The 16,920-nt window shown below is 35.2% G+C and overlaps 2 protein-coding genes across 3 annotated transcripts in view; one reads left to right on the top strand and one right to left on the bottom strand.

The window, feature by feature from the left end:
- LOC138697688 (luciferin sulfotransferase-like) overlaps positions 1-16,920 on the bottom strand; it is a 102,984-nt gene that overhangs the window by 62,949 nt on the left and 23,115 nt on the right. The gene's annotated exons all lie outside the window — the stretch shown is intronic.
- Positions 1-16,920, top strand: part of LOC138697686 (arylsulfatase B-like) — a 45,335-nt gene that overhangs the window by 8,602 nt on the left and 19,813 nt on the right. For both annotated transcript variants that reach the window (XM_069823145.1, XM_069823146.1), the window contains exon 2: positions 9,716-9,832. In XM_069823145.1, the coding sequence (XP_069679246.1) occupies positions 9,737-9,832 (96 nt within the window). In that variant the 5' untranslated portion in view covers positions 9,716-9,736. The remainder of the gene's footprint in view (positions 1-9,715; positions 9,833-16,920) is intronic.

Consider the following 16,920-nt stretch of genomic DNA (forward strand, 5'->3'; position numbering starts at 1 on the left):
TTTTGTCCAACTAGATTTGTTTTTTGGACCATTGTGCACTATTCGTGAGTCACTTTATATAAAATTCAGAGGAGGAAGGCTATATGAACAAGATCCTTTCATATTATTATGATGTACCGAAGTACATATGATAATTCCGTACAGGAATTCTGCATTTTAACATGATGAAGGTTGGATAAAACAGAGAAAAATTCTCTCCGGTACCGGGACCCGAACCCGGGTTTTCAGCTCTACGTGCTGGCGCTTTATTCACTAAACTACACCGGATTCCAGTTCCGATGCCGGATCGAATCCCTTCAGTTTAAGTTCTACCTCTCAGTTTTCCCTTTCGTGGACTATTCTCACGTAGTGTCACAGAATATGTGACAGTGGCACAATGTTCAACGCACTATGTACAGAGGTGCACTCATTACGGGTGACTAAGTGGCCGGGATTCGACGGGATGAGCGCCGTCTTGAATCACTAAGTGATTACTTACGAAGTATTGTACGTATGATATTTCCGTGCAGGAATTCTGCGTTATCGAATCCCGGTCCGGCTTAGTGGATAAAGCGCCAGCACGTAGAGCTGAAAACCCGGGTTCGGGTCCCGGTGCCGGAGAGGATTTTTCTCTGTTCTATCCATCCTTCATCAAGATCCTTTCAGTAACATTCCCATAGCGAATTAATTTCAACTAGAAGGGGATTACCCTAGATTACATCACTGATCGCTCTGTGTAGTTTCCAGGAAACTGTTACGTAAGCATTTCACCTTCGGTACCCAGAACCGAAGTCTCGCCCTCAAAGCGATCAAACTCGCGTAAAGCTTAAACAGTCCTCATTATGTTAGTTCATGTGAAATAAATGCAGTGGCGTACGCAGAATTTTGTCAAGGGGTGAGATCATTATTAAATTGTTTACAATTTGCATTATCGGTATTTTAAATTTTGTGTATTATTATTATTATTATTATTATTATTATTATTATTATTATTATTATCGTCATTAATATTATTATTACTATTATTTAAAATATGAACTGTCAAATGCACAAAACGTTAAACGAACGTTTCACGATAAAGTCAGAACTCAAACTAACGAACGGGTGAATACCGCTCTTAAAGTGAGTTTAAAATCGACAATGCATAATATTTAACATCTGCATTGTAGAACTGTCAAAACAACCTTTTCAATATGTTTCACAACAAGTTACATTTCATATTGTGTCGGCTTCATTTTATTACAAAGTTGGTACTAGATGGTAGGTCTCGCTTTAATAAAGACAGCATTGTTATAATTCGAACGTGCAGCAGCACCAATCATAGGGATTATATTGAAGGAGGAGTAGGAGGACTATGCCTTATGTCGATGTAGATTTTGTTATTCTGATAGTGAAAAATTAGAGAAGAAAAGACGATTATGGATAAAAAAAATATTAAAATCTAAATATGTATAATTTTTTTAAGTTCAATGGGGGTTCAAGCCCGGTAACTCCCCCCTTCCTTACGTCCCTGAATAAATGCATTTATTACGAGTTACAAAAGGAGCAAAGAAAGTGCGATCATAAAACAGAACTCTTAGTTTACTTTCTCATACCTGAGAAAATATAAAACTCCAAAAAATCTGTATTCTAAATTAAATACACATTTTCAACATCCCTCAGATTCAAGAGATGTATTCGAGCATTCTCTCCGTTTGCTGGTTTGTCTGTATACAAACATTACCGGAAACTACTAGCCAGATTTTATTCATACCTAATCATTATTTTATTAGGCCTAATAACTTTCACGTTAAATAGACTACTGTGTTAACAGGGTAATTTGGGACCGAAAGACATTTCTAAGCTTTATTCTACTGCACTCTTACAACATCGTGTATAACATCTTTCAAGAGTAATGCGTTGTTTGATGCTGTCCTTGAGATACTGAAGATAATTATTAAAATTATTTGTGATGTTTTGTGGTGATACGTCACTTTTTGTATATCAAGGTAAAAGTCTGTCGTCATTATGCAGCTAGTCACGTACAGTTCTTTTGCTAAGCTCTTGTCCCTCTAATCTAAAACAATGAAGTTAAGGTGCATTTCTCACCAAGAATCCTCACCTTACTTACTTACAAATGGCTTTTAAGGAACCCGAAGGTTCATTGCCGCCCTCACATAAGCCCAACATCAGTCCCTATCCTGTGCAAGATTAATCTAGTCTCTATCATATCCCACCTCCCTAAATCTATTTTCATATTATCCTCCCATCTACGTCTCGGTCTCCCCAAAGGTTTTTTCCCCTCCAGCCTCCCAACTAACACTCTATATGCATTTCTGGATTCGCCCATACGTGCTACATGCCCTGCCCATCTCAAACGTCTGGATTTAATGTTCCTAATTTTATCAGGTGAAGAATACAATGCGTGCAGTTCTGCATTGTGTAACTTTCTCCATTCTCCTGTAACTTCATCCCTCTCAGCCCCATATATTTTCCTAAGAACCTTATTCTCAAACACCCTTAATCTCTGTTCCTCTCTCAAAGTGAGAGTCCAAGTTTCACAATCATGCAGAACAACCGGTAATATAACTGTTTTATAAATTCTTTCAGATTTTTTGACAGCAGACTAGATGACAAAAGCTTATCAACCGAATAATAACACGCATTTCCCATATTTATTCTGCGTTTAATTTCCTCCCGAGTGTCATTTATATGTCTTACTGTTGCTCCAAGATATTTGAATTTTTTCACCTCTTCAAAAAATAAAGCTCCAATTTTTATAATTCCATTTCTTACAATATTCCGGTCACGAGACATAATCATATACTTTGTATTTTCGGGGTTTACTTCCAAATCTATCGCTTTAAGGCTGGTTCACAATAAATCGGGAATGGAAACGACAACGAGAACTAGAACGGAAATAACGTTAAAATAAATGCATTTAAATACATTTATTTTAACAATATTTCCGTTCTCGTCCTCGTTGTCGTTTTCCGTTCCCGATTTGTTGTGAACCAGCCTTTACTTGCTTCAAGTAAAATTCCCGTGTTTTCCCTAATCGTCTGTGGATTTTCTCCTAATATATTCACGTCATCCGCATAGACAAGAAGCTGATGTAACCCGTTCAATTCCAAACCCTGTCTGTTATCCTGAACTTTCCTAATGGCATATTCTAGAGCGAAGTTAAAAAGTAAAAATGATAGTGCACCTCCTTGTTTTAGCCCGCAGTGAATTAGAAAAGCATCAGACAGAAGCTGGTCTATACGGACTCTGCTGTAAGTTTCATTTAGACACATTTTAATTAATCGAACTAGTTTCTTGGAAATACCAAATTCAATAAGAATGTTATATACGATAAAGTGTGAATATTAGAGACCGGAATCTTAGGTCTTTTACAAATTTTGGATTTTAAGGGCATCAGTCAATTGACGTAAATTTTATGAAAATAACAAGATAAACTATAATAAGGAGTTTAAAAAAATAATTATTGTATTGATCCCAGTTATTAATAATGCACGTGATATTTTGAGGAAGAATTTGTACAGTAATGTATTAAAGATTAATTTGTTATTGATTTTATTAATTTTCATATGATGCAAATTAATGACTAATAGACTACGGAAATAAAATTTGGAGCTCCCTTAAAGTTTCGCTTAAAACACAATTGCGCATGTGCAGTAAACAGGAGCCCCTGTATGCTGCTTTTGGACAGTCGTGCGAAATTGTTGCCTACATACAGGTGGACTCCCAACAAGACTCGCTACAAATTTTAATTCCGTATCTATAAAAGAGGGAAGTTCGAGATTTGGACGATTTGAAACAGCGTATCGTTGAAGCAGTTGCATTAATAAAGCCTCAAATATGACAAGAGCCTGAGTATCGTTTTGATATCTGTCAAGCTACGAGTACAAATGGTGCCTACATAAAGTCTACCGACGTGCATAAGAACTTTTTTAGTTACTCTGTACAGTACAGTAGGTATAGGAGAAAGTAATTTAATAAACTTTATTCTCGACCATGCCGAAATGTAGTAATTATACACCTGGTAGTAGGCCTTTAATGCACCTCATTAAAGAACACCTATTAATTATAATTCAGTTGTTCAGCCAATGATAAATCACCTTTGTACCATTATAAAACCGCAAGTATCGATTATTCTCGGATATGCAATCGATAGACAATTAGCGAAAAGCCACGGAGGCTGGAAATCCAATACTGTCGCAGGAGGTTATGTTCTGTTACTATAATAATTAGCGTTAATTGTAAATAATATTCAAATAAATTCAATTTGTCATCTCGTTTTTCAATCCTAAATCAATTTCCAGGTTATATCAAGACTAATATTCATTTCATTCTCTAGATTATATCAAGGTCAATGACATTCGTGCCTCGGAAAAAAACAATACTTTCGCGTCTGTGCACATCTCACAATTCAGGTCAGTTCCGCTCCTCGCTTACATAACCATAACATGAATACTTATGAATAATTTCAAGTTAGAAATATGGTCGAGCATAAAAAGTCATATGAAACTTGCCTATAATGGTAATTAAGAACGCTCGTATGAAAATTATGAAACTCGCTTGCGCTCGTTTCATAAACAAACATACTCGCGTCTTAATTACTACCATTATAGAATTTTTTACAATTTTACTGAGTGAGAGGAAGATCGGTTTTTGCATCAACGTATTGAGGGAATGTTCATGGACAAGTTTCTGCACAAAACCGATCCTTCCCTCGCTCAGTAAAATTGTAAAAAATTTTCAAAAAGTATTATCATAATATTATTAGTATCACAATATTACCAACCTTTACCCTATATCACCATCATATAAGTACAAGGAAATTTTACATTTATTAAAAAAATTAAGTAATTTATTCGTAAAAACATACGATACAGCCGCCCCTAACAGGGTTCCAGAAGAACGACCTCTTTATTAATTCTGGTTAACAATGTCAAATATACAATCTGAAGAAAGTATATCATTAACAGAAATAAATTAAGAGAGTTGTAGCAAATATAAATGACCAATGATAGCCAGTGAAGATTTCATGATTGATGATGCTATAGCACCAATAGTCGTACCACAGACTTCAAGTTTTTAGAGAACCTCAAGAGTTTCTCTAGGAACACACTCTCGTCCTCCAAACACAAGAACAATAACCTTCCAGGTGGTAATTCTGTACTGAGTACCAAAATGTTGACTGCAAGGCTCATAAATTTGTTGCTTCTCACGGCAGACTTGGCTGGACTGTTGTTCATGTCGAACAGTACTGTGGGTTTATGAATAAAGCCTAAATATTTCTAGCGATCCAGTACAGTGATATCCGGTCTTCATGAGGAATCATCAGTTAAAAGACAGCCAAACTCTTCGTGAACTTCATAATTGAGGTTACGAAGTAGTGAACCATAATCGAGCGAACTGTATTGTGGCGAAGTAATTTTCCAAGACCGCAAATTGGAACGGGTATTATTACTATTATGTTCCTAGTCAGCGATGTACGCAATGGTGGGGGAGAGGAACTGACAACTCTACCCATTATCTTCTGGCTTAGTTGCCTCATAAGTGATGCTTTATTGGTGTTCGGACTGCTGACTAAACAAACACATAGTACTAGTATTTTATAGTAGCGAAACTGATGTCATTGACTACAAGCCCCAAGGCAGAATTACTCAGATATAATTTCATAGAAACATATGAGAATATTGATTTGTTATATATCGTTTTAGCGGTATCGAAAGATATGTCCATGGACATTTTGCATTCAATTGAACATAGAGTTATTATTTATTTATGTTGGCAATTCTCATGGAATTTGTGTAAGTGACTATAGCCGAGGGTGTTAGCTCCTCGAAAGGCAGAGTTGTTGTCGCTAATGCAACAACAATATTCGTTAAATGTTACATAAGCAACAATGCATAAGTAAAGATTCTTTGTCTAACGATAGAATAATTTATTTACTGGTTAGTATTCTTTTAATCCAGTATTAGACTGATAGAGATAGAACCAACTGCATGGAGTTGGATTCTTGGAAGCTGATAATATTTAAGATTATTCACGTTTCACGTCTTTATTACCGCTAATATGCATTTTTATTAGTGCTGTCGATCGATCAAAATATTTAATCGATTTGAAAAAGTTTTAATATACTGTAATACACAATTATTGTTAAATTTAAATTGTGTTTGATGATAAGCATAAGTATAAAATGTAGTAGGTTTGTATCGTTGTATTACAAAATAATATTATTTTAGTTATTTACTATTATTATTATTATTATTATTATTATTATTATTATTATTATTATTATTTACTATAGGCCTATTATTTACTATTTATTTATAACATATTTATTATGTAGACTTATAACTTAATGTGTCAATTCTCCGGGATTTTTGTGACAAACACAAATAAAAAAGTGTGAAGACTCACCTAGTTAATACTGCTTCATTCATGAATGCATTCACATAAATCTGATTTTTTTCTTTAGAAAACTAAACACACAAGCTTCATCTAGAAACTCAGTATAGAAACTGCAACAGAATAGCAGACTGGCCCCTATTGAAATCGGATTACAAAATATTAGAAAGAGAAGAATATAGCTACTCTCTCACTTCCACACAGTATAGCCATGGCTAAGGAATGAGGGGGAGCGAATTCCAGAAAAATATGTATTTCAAATGCTAGGAAAACGAGCTGACAAACTTGATAAGGGTTTCGCATTGTGTTTCAACTTTCAATAGGGGTAGGCCAGGTCACTGTCCTCATATCTTAATCTCTTTCTGAAGTGTTTATGCAAAGATTTGCCCTATGCTACCTGCTTTGCAGTTACAAAATAACGGTATTATCGTGTTTGAAGTAAGCAATTTCTGAGAGACGAATACCTATTGTCGGAATATTTACTCTAAGTTTGCATTAACAAAATAATAATTAACATCAAGTACTACCGATTAATTTTAATCGAGTCGATTATTCGAGTAAATATTTTTCATCGATTAATCTTGCAATAGAAATTGATCGATTAATGGATTAAATTCCACAACAATAATTTTTATTTGCACGAGAAAAATTAATTGCAGCTTCCGCTGGTAAGACAAAGATAACTGACTAGAAAACAAATCTTCATTGGCGCTTGGAATATATCACTATATCTTAATATATAAAATTGAATGTGGGTATGTATGTATGTATGTATGTATGTATGTATGTATGTATGTATGTATGTATGTATGTATGTATGTATGTATGTGTATGTTCTCAATACAAATCTACACGCTTTGACCGATATTTGCCAAAGTTTGCACATTTAATCTTCATAACCCAGAGAAGAACATAGGCTACATTAAAATTGGACAGATGGACGTTAAATTATTGAAAACAATACAAATTAGAACGTAAAAAGGCCTTTATGATATTAAAATGGCTTCTTCTACAATAAATTGTTTTTTTATTGACGTCATCCAGTCACGTCTTCTTCCGTTGTAAAAGCGGCCATATTGTTATTTGAATATAAAATAAAATAATATTAAGTTAAAACTACGTAAATGAGGGTACGATCTCTTGATTGAATGTATCATGGGCAATAATATACAATACAAAATGACATAAAACACATATTTGTTTAGTTTTTATAAATTCAAAATCAAACATAATAGACAGCAAATGTAAAGCATTCATTCATAATGCTTAAATTCAGGCATTTAAATACATAGCTTTCTGTAGCGTAGTGGTAAGATGAGTGATTATAGTGTAAGGGATTACAGGTTCGAACTTGAGCTCAACTCCTCTTATTTTTTTTTTTTTTGGATAATTTATTTACATTATTTTAGATACGTTATTTTATTTTAACCCGCCATAGAGGGAGTTTTATTACATAAATAATATACCCGTAGTATTTTATTTATGCTGTCTCAAACAAAGTTACCATACAATTATACTGATATCTTAATATATATGGTAAACGTGAATGTGGGTATATATGTTCTCTATACAAATCTACACGCTTTGACCGGTATGTACAAAAGTTTGCACATTTAACCTTCATAACCAGGAGAAAAACATAGGCTATATTAAAATTGTACAAATGGACGTTAAATTAATTAAACTATAAAAAATAGAAATAAATACGACCGAACATGTAATATTAAAATGCTACGTTCTATAGTCAATTGTTTTTTTATTATTGTCTTTTGCATTCAACATCGACTTTCACAAGGCCATGGAAATTATAACACGAATAACATTGTTGGTAAACATCATGAAGGCTAAAACTAGATAATTCGTAGAATAAAATAAATATCTTTACGCAGTCCATGACCGTATTATGAATTTCTCGATGCAGTTGTAGATAGTGAGCAGGCTGTGTTTTATGCAACTGAATTCTAGAATTCTTTCAAACTACAAGGATTGCTACCACATAATTTACTTAATATTGAATAACCAGACGTACTACTGCGAAATATTAACCCACCAAAATTATGCACAAACATGAATTGGTGTGAAGAACCCATGCGAAACGTAATAGAAGTCGCAATATTAACTGGAAAAACGAAAGGATAAGATGTTTTTATCTCACGTATTGCTATGATACCCATTCTATTTAATGCAATTGCAATTCAGTGCGACTAGCATTTGTAATGACCATATTAAAATGAAGCTCGAGGACAGTACCTCAAAGTTGCAGACATTTACTTAAAAACTGCGTGTTTTTCACATCCTCGACTATATTTTGTACAAAGGAGTGGGAGAAAAAAAAAAGATTTTACACATATCAAAAAGCAATTCAATGATATTTCTGTCATGTTGCTAATGTAGTATGTGAATGTACATAAGCCGACTGACAATAGCATTGTATTAATTCTAAAATATACGTCTCTCAAAATATTGTTGTTCACGTCCGAAAATATGTTACTGCGAAATTCTATCTGTATAATCACGTTGTAAATGTAGTATGTTATGCGTTGTGGAAATAACAATCTCTTAATTTCTAAAATACCGTCAAGCCTATACGTCTCTCAGAATATTAGTCTTTATGTTAAAAAATTCACTTATTGCAAGTTTATATTGTATCTGCATTCTGTGTATAAAATAAGAATTAATATAATATGTTCTGAATTTGTGAGATATAATTTTCCAAGTCACATTAAAAAAAAAACTGGGTATGATATAAGTGGTGCACAGCGGTCAAGGGATAAAAAATCTTCCAATATAAATTAAATTATATATGTACATATTGATTCGATGCTAAAACTGATCACAAAGAGGAAAAGGAATCATATTATCGTTGGGTTTTACTTTGTTCATAATTCGATTTTTCTATTATTTTATTTGTATTTCTGGCGGTGTGGAAGAGAAGGGCTAATGGACTTAACTACATCAGAATAAATAAATAAAAACAAATATATAAATAAAAAAACCTTGAACATCAGGCACATGATGACATGTTTTCTTTTCGGTGCCTGATTTACAACTGTTTTTAATTGAGTTAACGCTGGCAGGCATTTCGCTAAGGAGTTCATTAATTCATGTAAGTGACGTTAAGTAAAGAATACATCTTAGCTTAGTAAAGGCAATTCGTTTTGGTTGTCTATAGTTCGGTTTCCGAGATTTCCGAAAATGTAATAACCAGTTTAATTAAAAACAGAAGCAGAAAGGAAAACCCGTGCAACGCCGGGTGGTTTTAGCTAGTGAATAAATATATAAATAAATAAGATTTTGAAATTAAATTATCTTACGTTAGGAATTGTGAATTTTACAGGTTAGTTCAGAAACAGAGAAGATGCAAGAATGTATACTTTTCCTGATAACGACGTCATTGTCTTGTGCTGCTCTCTACGACAGGCCACATATAATCTTCATATTAGCAGATGATTTGGTAAGTTCTCTTGTTCATGTCCCAATTTCCCTTGATTTAATATTGGTCTAAAATTGGAAAAATGTATTGTGGTACAAGAAGCACAAATATACTGTATGTATGTTATTGATTTGACCAAATGACATAAATCTTATGAAATACTAATAATGGTAAAGCTAAATTTACTGAAAAAGGTTATTTATGACTTGTTCTGATTAAATATACGCGGAAATAATTCAGAAAAAAAATTAACATAATTAGTGAATGCAATTAAATTCATAACATGAATGATGATCATTTATTAATATTTCTGTTCCTAAATTGTTCCGAATACATTGTGGAGGATTATTAATAACTTGTTTCACAGAATATAAAGTGATGTGTTACTAATCAAAATCTTATTGAAATAATAGTTGGCACTAATTTTGCACAGTAGCTACATTTCTTATGCCGGTTAATGGTTCAGGTACACTGAAAATAAACTTCTTACCATTTTATATTTATTGTTTTCGTGTCAGTTATATTTCATCTTCATTAAGCATATGGGCTGTAATATGTTACGTAAAGATAGTTAACAGGCATACCATTTTTCAACTCCGGAAAACACAAATACAGTACGAGTATAAAATAAGAAGCATATCTTCCTGAACGGTGCCTATTCACTGTTAAATACAGGTATTTGGAACTTAATTTAATCGTTTTTTACTGTCATTTATTCATTCATTCATTCATTCATTCATTCATTCATAGTGTTCTGACCGAGGGTAGATCCATCACTGCAAACTCAGAATTCTCCAATCTTCCCTCTTTTCGTCTTCAAGGCTGGTCTACAATAGACCGGGAACGAAAACGACGAGAACGAGAACGGAAATATTGTTAAAATAAATGTATTTAAATGTGAGCATTCACAATTAACGAGAAGCTTGCTGGAGCTCGGAAACGAGAACATGAAAATAAATTGTGAATGCTCACATTTAAATACATTTATTTTAACAATATTTCCGTTCTTGTTCTCTTTGTCGTTTCCATTCCCGGTTTATTGTGAACCAGCCTTATGTCTCCGCATACGATCCACGTATCTTAATGTTGCCTATCATCTGATATCTTCTTCTGCCTCGAACTTTTTTCAAAGATACAACATTTTTGCTCGAATATTGCCCTAGATATATACAGTATATACTTTTTTTTTTTCAGAAAATAATTATTTCTCAACTCACTGACGGTGTTTGTCATGTTTCGGCAACAAGAGATGCACAGTCATTAAAAGATGTTCTAAATTCTCTTGCAAATGTATTATTTCATTATGGATGTTGAAATTCAAATAGTCCTCGTAATTCCTCATACAAAATATGAGGGGAAACTAGGCTATTGTGATGCTTAAAAAAGAAAGAAAAGTTAATTTCGAGATTCTGGAGGATAATACATTTTTATTATTTGTGATACCGGAAAAATTTGTTTTCGACATGTTGCGTGTATGTGAATAGCAATTTCTCCTAATTGTTTATAAAACTTTTACCTTGTGGTAACCTTTCAATACGAGAAGATTGTATCAGTGAGTTAACTAAACCGGGAATGATGCACGCCAAATATAATCATCTATACTAATAAGAAATCTGTAGCCGAAATTTTTCTGGTAATTTTCGATTTTACAAAAATAATTGGTCCTAACATATACAATTAACCACCCTGAAACCGAAAATCGCTTTTTTTTAATTTTTGTTTGTATGTCTGTCTGTCTGTCTGTCTGTCTGTCTGTCTGTATGTTTGTTACCTTTTCACGCGATAATGGCTGAACGGATTTCGATGAAAATTGGAATATAAATTAAGTTCGTTGTAACTTAGATTTTAGGCTATATGGCATTCAAAATATATTATTTAAAAGGGGGTTATAAGGGGGCCTGAATTAAATAAATCGAAATATCTCGCTTATTATTGATTTTTGTGAAATATATTACATAACAAAAGTTTCTTTAAAAATAATTTCCGATAAGTTTTATTCCTTGAAAAATTTTGATAGGACTGATATTTAATGAGATAAATTAGTTTTAAAATTAAAATAACTGCCATCTAAGGCCGTGTAATGAATTAAAAAACAAATGACTTCGTCTATAAGGGGCCTTGGACAGCAACAATCGAAAGCTATGAAAGATAGCCTACAGATAATGTTTCTGTGTTTGTATGAAGTAATATCAGAAGCTAAATTTACCGATTTGTATAATTAATTATTAATTCACCATTGGAAAGTGTAGTTTCTCTAGATGGACATAATGCTATAATGTTATTACAGTAACTTCTGAGTGAATCGAGGACAGGTAAGATTAAAATAGCTTCTTATGCACAGAAAACTTGATAGGCTATTCTGTACATTCGTTTCCTGTATTTCCTAAAATAATTTTTATGACCAAATGAGTGGTCTCTGGATCAAAATGATCGGATTTTAATTATGCAAATACAATTTAAATTAAGTAACATAATAAACGATTTATCCTTATATCAAACACGAATGTTCCCTGGATCAAATGTCCTATTTTAATTATGTAATTGCTTTATATTTATTTCTAACGGGTGCAGCGGAGCGCACGGGTACGGCTAGTTTTCAAATAAAACTAATAGGTCTCTATTTTTTAAATAAAACACTTTATAACGACTATCTTAAATCAGCTGTAATGTTTGTCTTTATAATTTTACTTCTTATGTAAGACGAAATTATAAATAAAATGGGGACAAAGGCTAATTGGAATTTCCCTATCTTTGATCGGGTCAAAAACCCTAATAGGACTGATATTAACCCTTGCGTTGAATTTCGGTAAAGTCAGGAGGGGCTAATTAGTCAAATCCACACTCCTCATCTCCACGCTGGGACCTCCTGGAATATTTTATGATGCGAAAGAGAGAGTAGTGTGAGAAAAGCAACTGGAGGCTACATCGTTTATTTTTTCCAGGAAAACTGCAAAAACATAGCTTGATGAGTCCTTTCACTGTAAAATATATCGGATATACAAGGATTTCCTTTATCACCTACCCTGCTCCACATCTACGAGGATGCTTCAATAAGGTAACAAGTGTTCTCATGGAAAAACTTTATTTCACAGGTAGATATACTGATACACAATAGTAGGGCACTGGTACGCATTACTTTTCAACATAGTCACCATGCTTGTCCAAACACTTGTTCCAACGCTAAACCAAGGCATAGAAAAAATCTACGCCAAGTCCCTGAAGCCACGTCATGACGACTTGCTCAACAGCAGTATCGGTGTTATCGCTTACCACCCACGTGCTTCTTTAATTGTCCGAAGAGATGGAGATCACTGAGTGCCAGGTCGGGGCTGTAGGGAGATTGGTACAGTACCTCCTACCGGAGGCACAGTTTCTCACCGTACACCTTAGCAAATCGACGATTAATTTCTGCTAGTGAGGTGCCCTTCAGACGCAAAAACGGATCACACTACGCTTTCACCATGTTTTCCTGCGCGAAGCCATCTTACATTAATTTGCGCCTTCTAATGAGTGCATGATAAAGTTGTGGTCTGCTGATGCGGCCCTGGCGGAAAATTCGAACAAGAGGTGGTTACGTCACCTGTGAGAGCTCTATTACCTTACTTTTTTAATCACTTTCGTACTTTGAGGATTTAGTGAAGAACTGTTTTCAGAACATGGGGGAGGGTGAAAGTATGAGAAAGAAGAATAAAGTATATACGATTTTGCAAACTGATGATACGGTGTTGTTGGTAGAGGAGTTGATACTAAGGGATATGCTACTGGAGCTAAATGACCAGTTGTGAGCAGCGGAGATTAATACAAACAAGACGAAGACAACTGTTATCGAAAGAAAACTAAAGAAGGTAAACGTGCGAATTCGAAATGAAGCAGTAGAGCAAGTGAACAGCTTCAGATACTTGGAGTGTACTATAAGCAGTAACATGAGTTGCTGCCAGGAAATAAAAAAGAGGATATCAATGGCAAAGGAGGCTTGTAATAGAAAAAGGAGCATCTTCTGCGGACCTTTGGGAAAAGAACTAGGGAAGAGACTAGTGAAGTGCTTTGTGTGGAGTGTGGCATTGTATGAGGCAGAGACATGGATGTTACAACGAAATAAAGAGAAATGATTATTAATATTAGTATTTGAAATGTGAATACGAATAAGAAAGTAGTGTGTGAAATGGATGGACAGAATAAGTAATGAGGCTGTTCAAGAAAGAGTGGATTAAGAAAGAAAAATCCTGAAACTGATCAGGAAGAGAAAACGAAATTGGCTGGTCACTGGTTAAGAAGAAATTGCCTACATACTGAAGAATGCACTGGAAGGAATGGTGAACGGGAGAAAAGTTTGGGGCAGAAGAAGATATCAGATGACAACATTAAGATAGATGGATCATATGAGGAGACTAAAAGGAACGCTATGAATGAATGACGCTGTGCAAAAAATGTCGCAGTCACGTGGAAGTCTCAAATCATAAGAAAATTTTAAAAAAATGTTTAATCACTTTTAATACATTAGAGACAATGAAAGACTAATTGAAACAGGCTTAGTTTTGGGCCAGCTCATTGGCCCTTCGTCACTGCGAGTTGCATGACAGCGGGGCATTATTCCAGACTGGCTAATGAACACGGTAACGAGGCTTCTCGTCCCTGAATCGTCGTGACGCAGTGCAAGTGTTCATCTCGGTATAACTGTCCAGATAATTGCGTTGAATGACCTCGCCTCAGTGTCGGAAGATCCGGGTGTGAATCCTGGAAAGGCCATGAAGAATAACATCGTTGTCTCATTGTGTCTATTTGGACCGGTTTGTGTCATTTCATACTTGTTATACCAGTTAGAAATATCCGTAATTAGCATAAAAATGTTTTCATTATTGTAAGTGCTTAGTTTTACCTAAGAAATGTTTATTTTAAAATATTAATTCACGTGACATTTTCTTAAGAAGAGGAATCGCAAAAATGGGCGGATCGGGGCCTGAAAATGTACTGGTGCAGAAAATAACGCATCATTTACGTGTATTATACGTCACACGCACTTGATCAGCCGTGGTTATTGAAATTTTCAGGATTTACCTACAGGGCTACTACAAAGGCTTTACCCGATTCCATAGCCTTGTATTATGAAAAGTATGAGACATACATTATTGAAAGTTATACCAATAAAAAGAGAAACTCATCAAGTTCTTGGCCCATCAACTGCTACAAGTGCTCGATGTGACCTCCTCGCGTCACGCGACAAACATCGACTCGATAGTCTAACTCCTGCCACACCCGCTGGAGCATATCACGATCAACTCTAGCCACTGCCGCTCGGATCCGGTTATTAAGTTCTTCAAGATTAACTGGCAAAGGAGGTACAAACACTTGATCTTTGACAAACCCCCATAGAAAAAAATCACAGGGAGTCAGATCTGGCGACCGAGGAGACCAACGGAGAACACACCGATCGTTGTTAGAAGCCCGTTGATGTGGTTGATGCCTCAGTTACATGAAGATAAACCAGGGTTTTTATTTCAACAAGATGGAGCTCCACCACATTTCCATCTGGAAGTGCGTGAGTATCTTAATGAGTATCTACCACAACGTTGGTGTGGACGGGCTTCTAACAACGATCGGTGTGTTCTCCGTTGGCCTCCTCGGTCGCCAGATCTGACTCCCTGTGATTTTTTCTATGGGGGTTTGTCAAAGATCAAGTGTATGTACCTCCTTTGCCAGTTAATCTTGAAGAACTTAATAGCCGAATCCGTGCGGCAGTGGCTAGAGTTGATCGTGATATGCTCCAGCGGGTGTGTTAGGAGTTAGACTACAGAGTGGATGTTTGTCACGTGACGCGAGCACTTGTAGCAGTTGATGGACCAAAAACTTGATGGGTTTCTCTTTTTATTGGTATAACTTTCAATAATGTATGTCTCATACTTTTCATAATACAAGGCTATGGAATCGGGTAAAGCCTTTTTAGTAGTCCTGTATATTGTCGCGTATACCCTTCCTTTTCCTGGAATGTTTGGTAGGAAAAACGACAGGGATGGAGGAATTGTGAGAGATTGTTTCCTGAGGAGTTGCAGACATTATTTCCAGATGAATAGTATATATAGTGAATATGAAGGGAATTCTTCCGATATTTTAAGATACATCACTGTAAACTGTTAGGCATCATGTCAGAAACGACTTTCGAAATCAGGGATGTTGAAAATATCTATTTATGTAGTGAATCTTGAAATTGATATTTTACATCGTCACAAAACCCCTCCCCCTACACCTTACACGATGAGAAAATACAATTAATCAAGAAAGAAATACATATAGCTATACATTTTTTTATTTAATGTCTGGCACTTGACTTACCCATATGCTCACACTTATGGACGATACGCCGAAGCTGTAGTTCTTTTAGTAGCCATTGGGCACCAGGGGAAGCGAAATAATATATAGCACCGCGTGATGATGAACGATTAATGCAGCAGTGATGGAATTCTGGTAAGGGAAACGGGGACACCCCGAGAAAAAAACTACAAGGACCGTCTTTTTCCATCACAAATTCCTGTTGGACTTGCCGGATTCGAATTCGGAAAGCTGACGCTCTAGTCGTTCGGCTAATGATGCGCCTCAAAAAAAAAATTAGATTCATTATGTTAGTCCGTTTTTAAGAAGACCCATTAGTAAAATTACAATATTTCACGTGAATAATTCCCAGATGAACAGAAACGTAGATACAGATATGTGCAAAATACGCCCTTAGTCTAGGAGAGATTGCAATACAGACATAGACTGTATGCCAAAAACTATTTTGATTTTGTTTCGGATATGCCGAAAACTTTTATTTCCGTGACAATATCGAAATTGATTTTTTTCAGCACTATAATACTCATATTTTCCGCTAAGTCCCGCGCCGTGGCGTCGCGGTCTAAGGCATCCTGCCTAGGACTCGCGTTACGGAATGCGCGCTGGTTCGAGTCCTCGTGGGGGAAGAAATTTTCTCATGAAATTTCGGCCAGTGTATGGGACCGGTGCCCACACACCATCGTAATGCACTTGGGAAGCTACGATAGGTAGCGAAATCCGGTTACGAATGCCAGCTATAACGGTTGGGGGGATCAAAGTGCTAACCACACGATACCTCCATTCTG

The sequence above is a fragment of the Periplaneta americana genome, chromosome 4, assembly GCF_040183065.1.
Source record: "Periplaneta americana isolate PAMFEO1 chromosome 4, P.americana_PAMFEO1_priV1, whole genome shotgun sequence".
NCBI lineage: Eukaryota > Metazoa > Arthropoda > Insecta > Blattodea > Blattidae > Periplaneta > Periplaneta americana.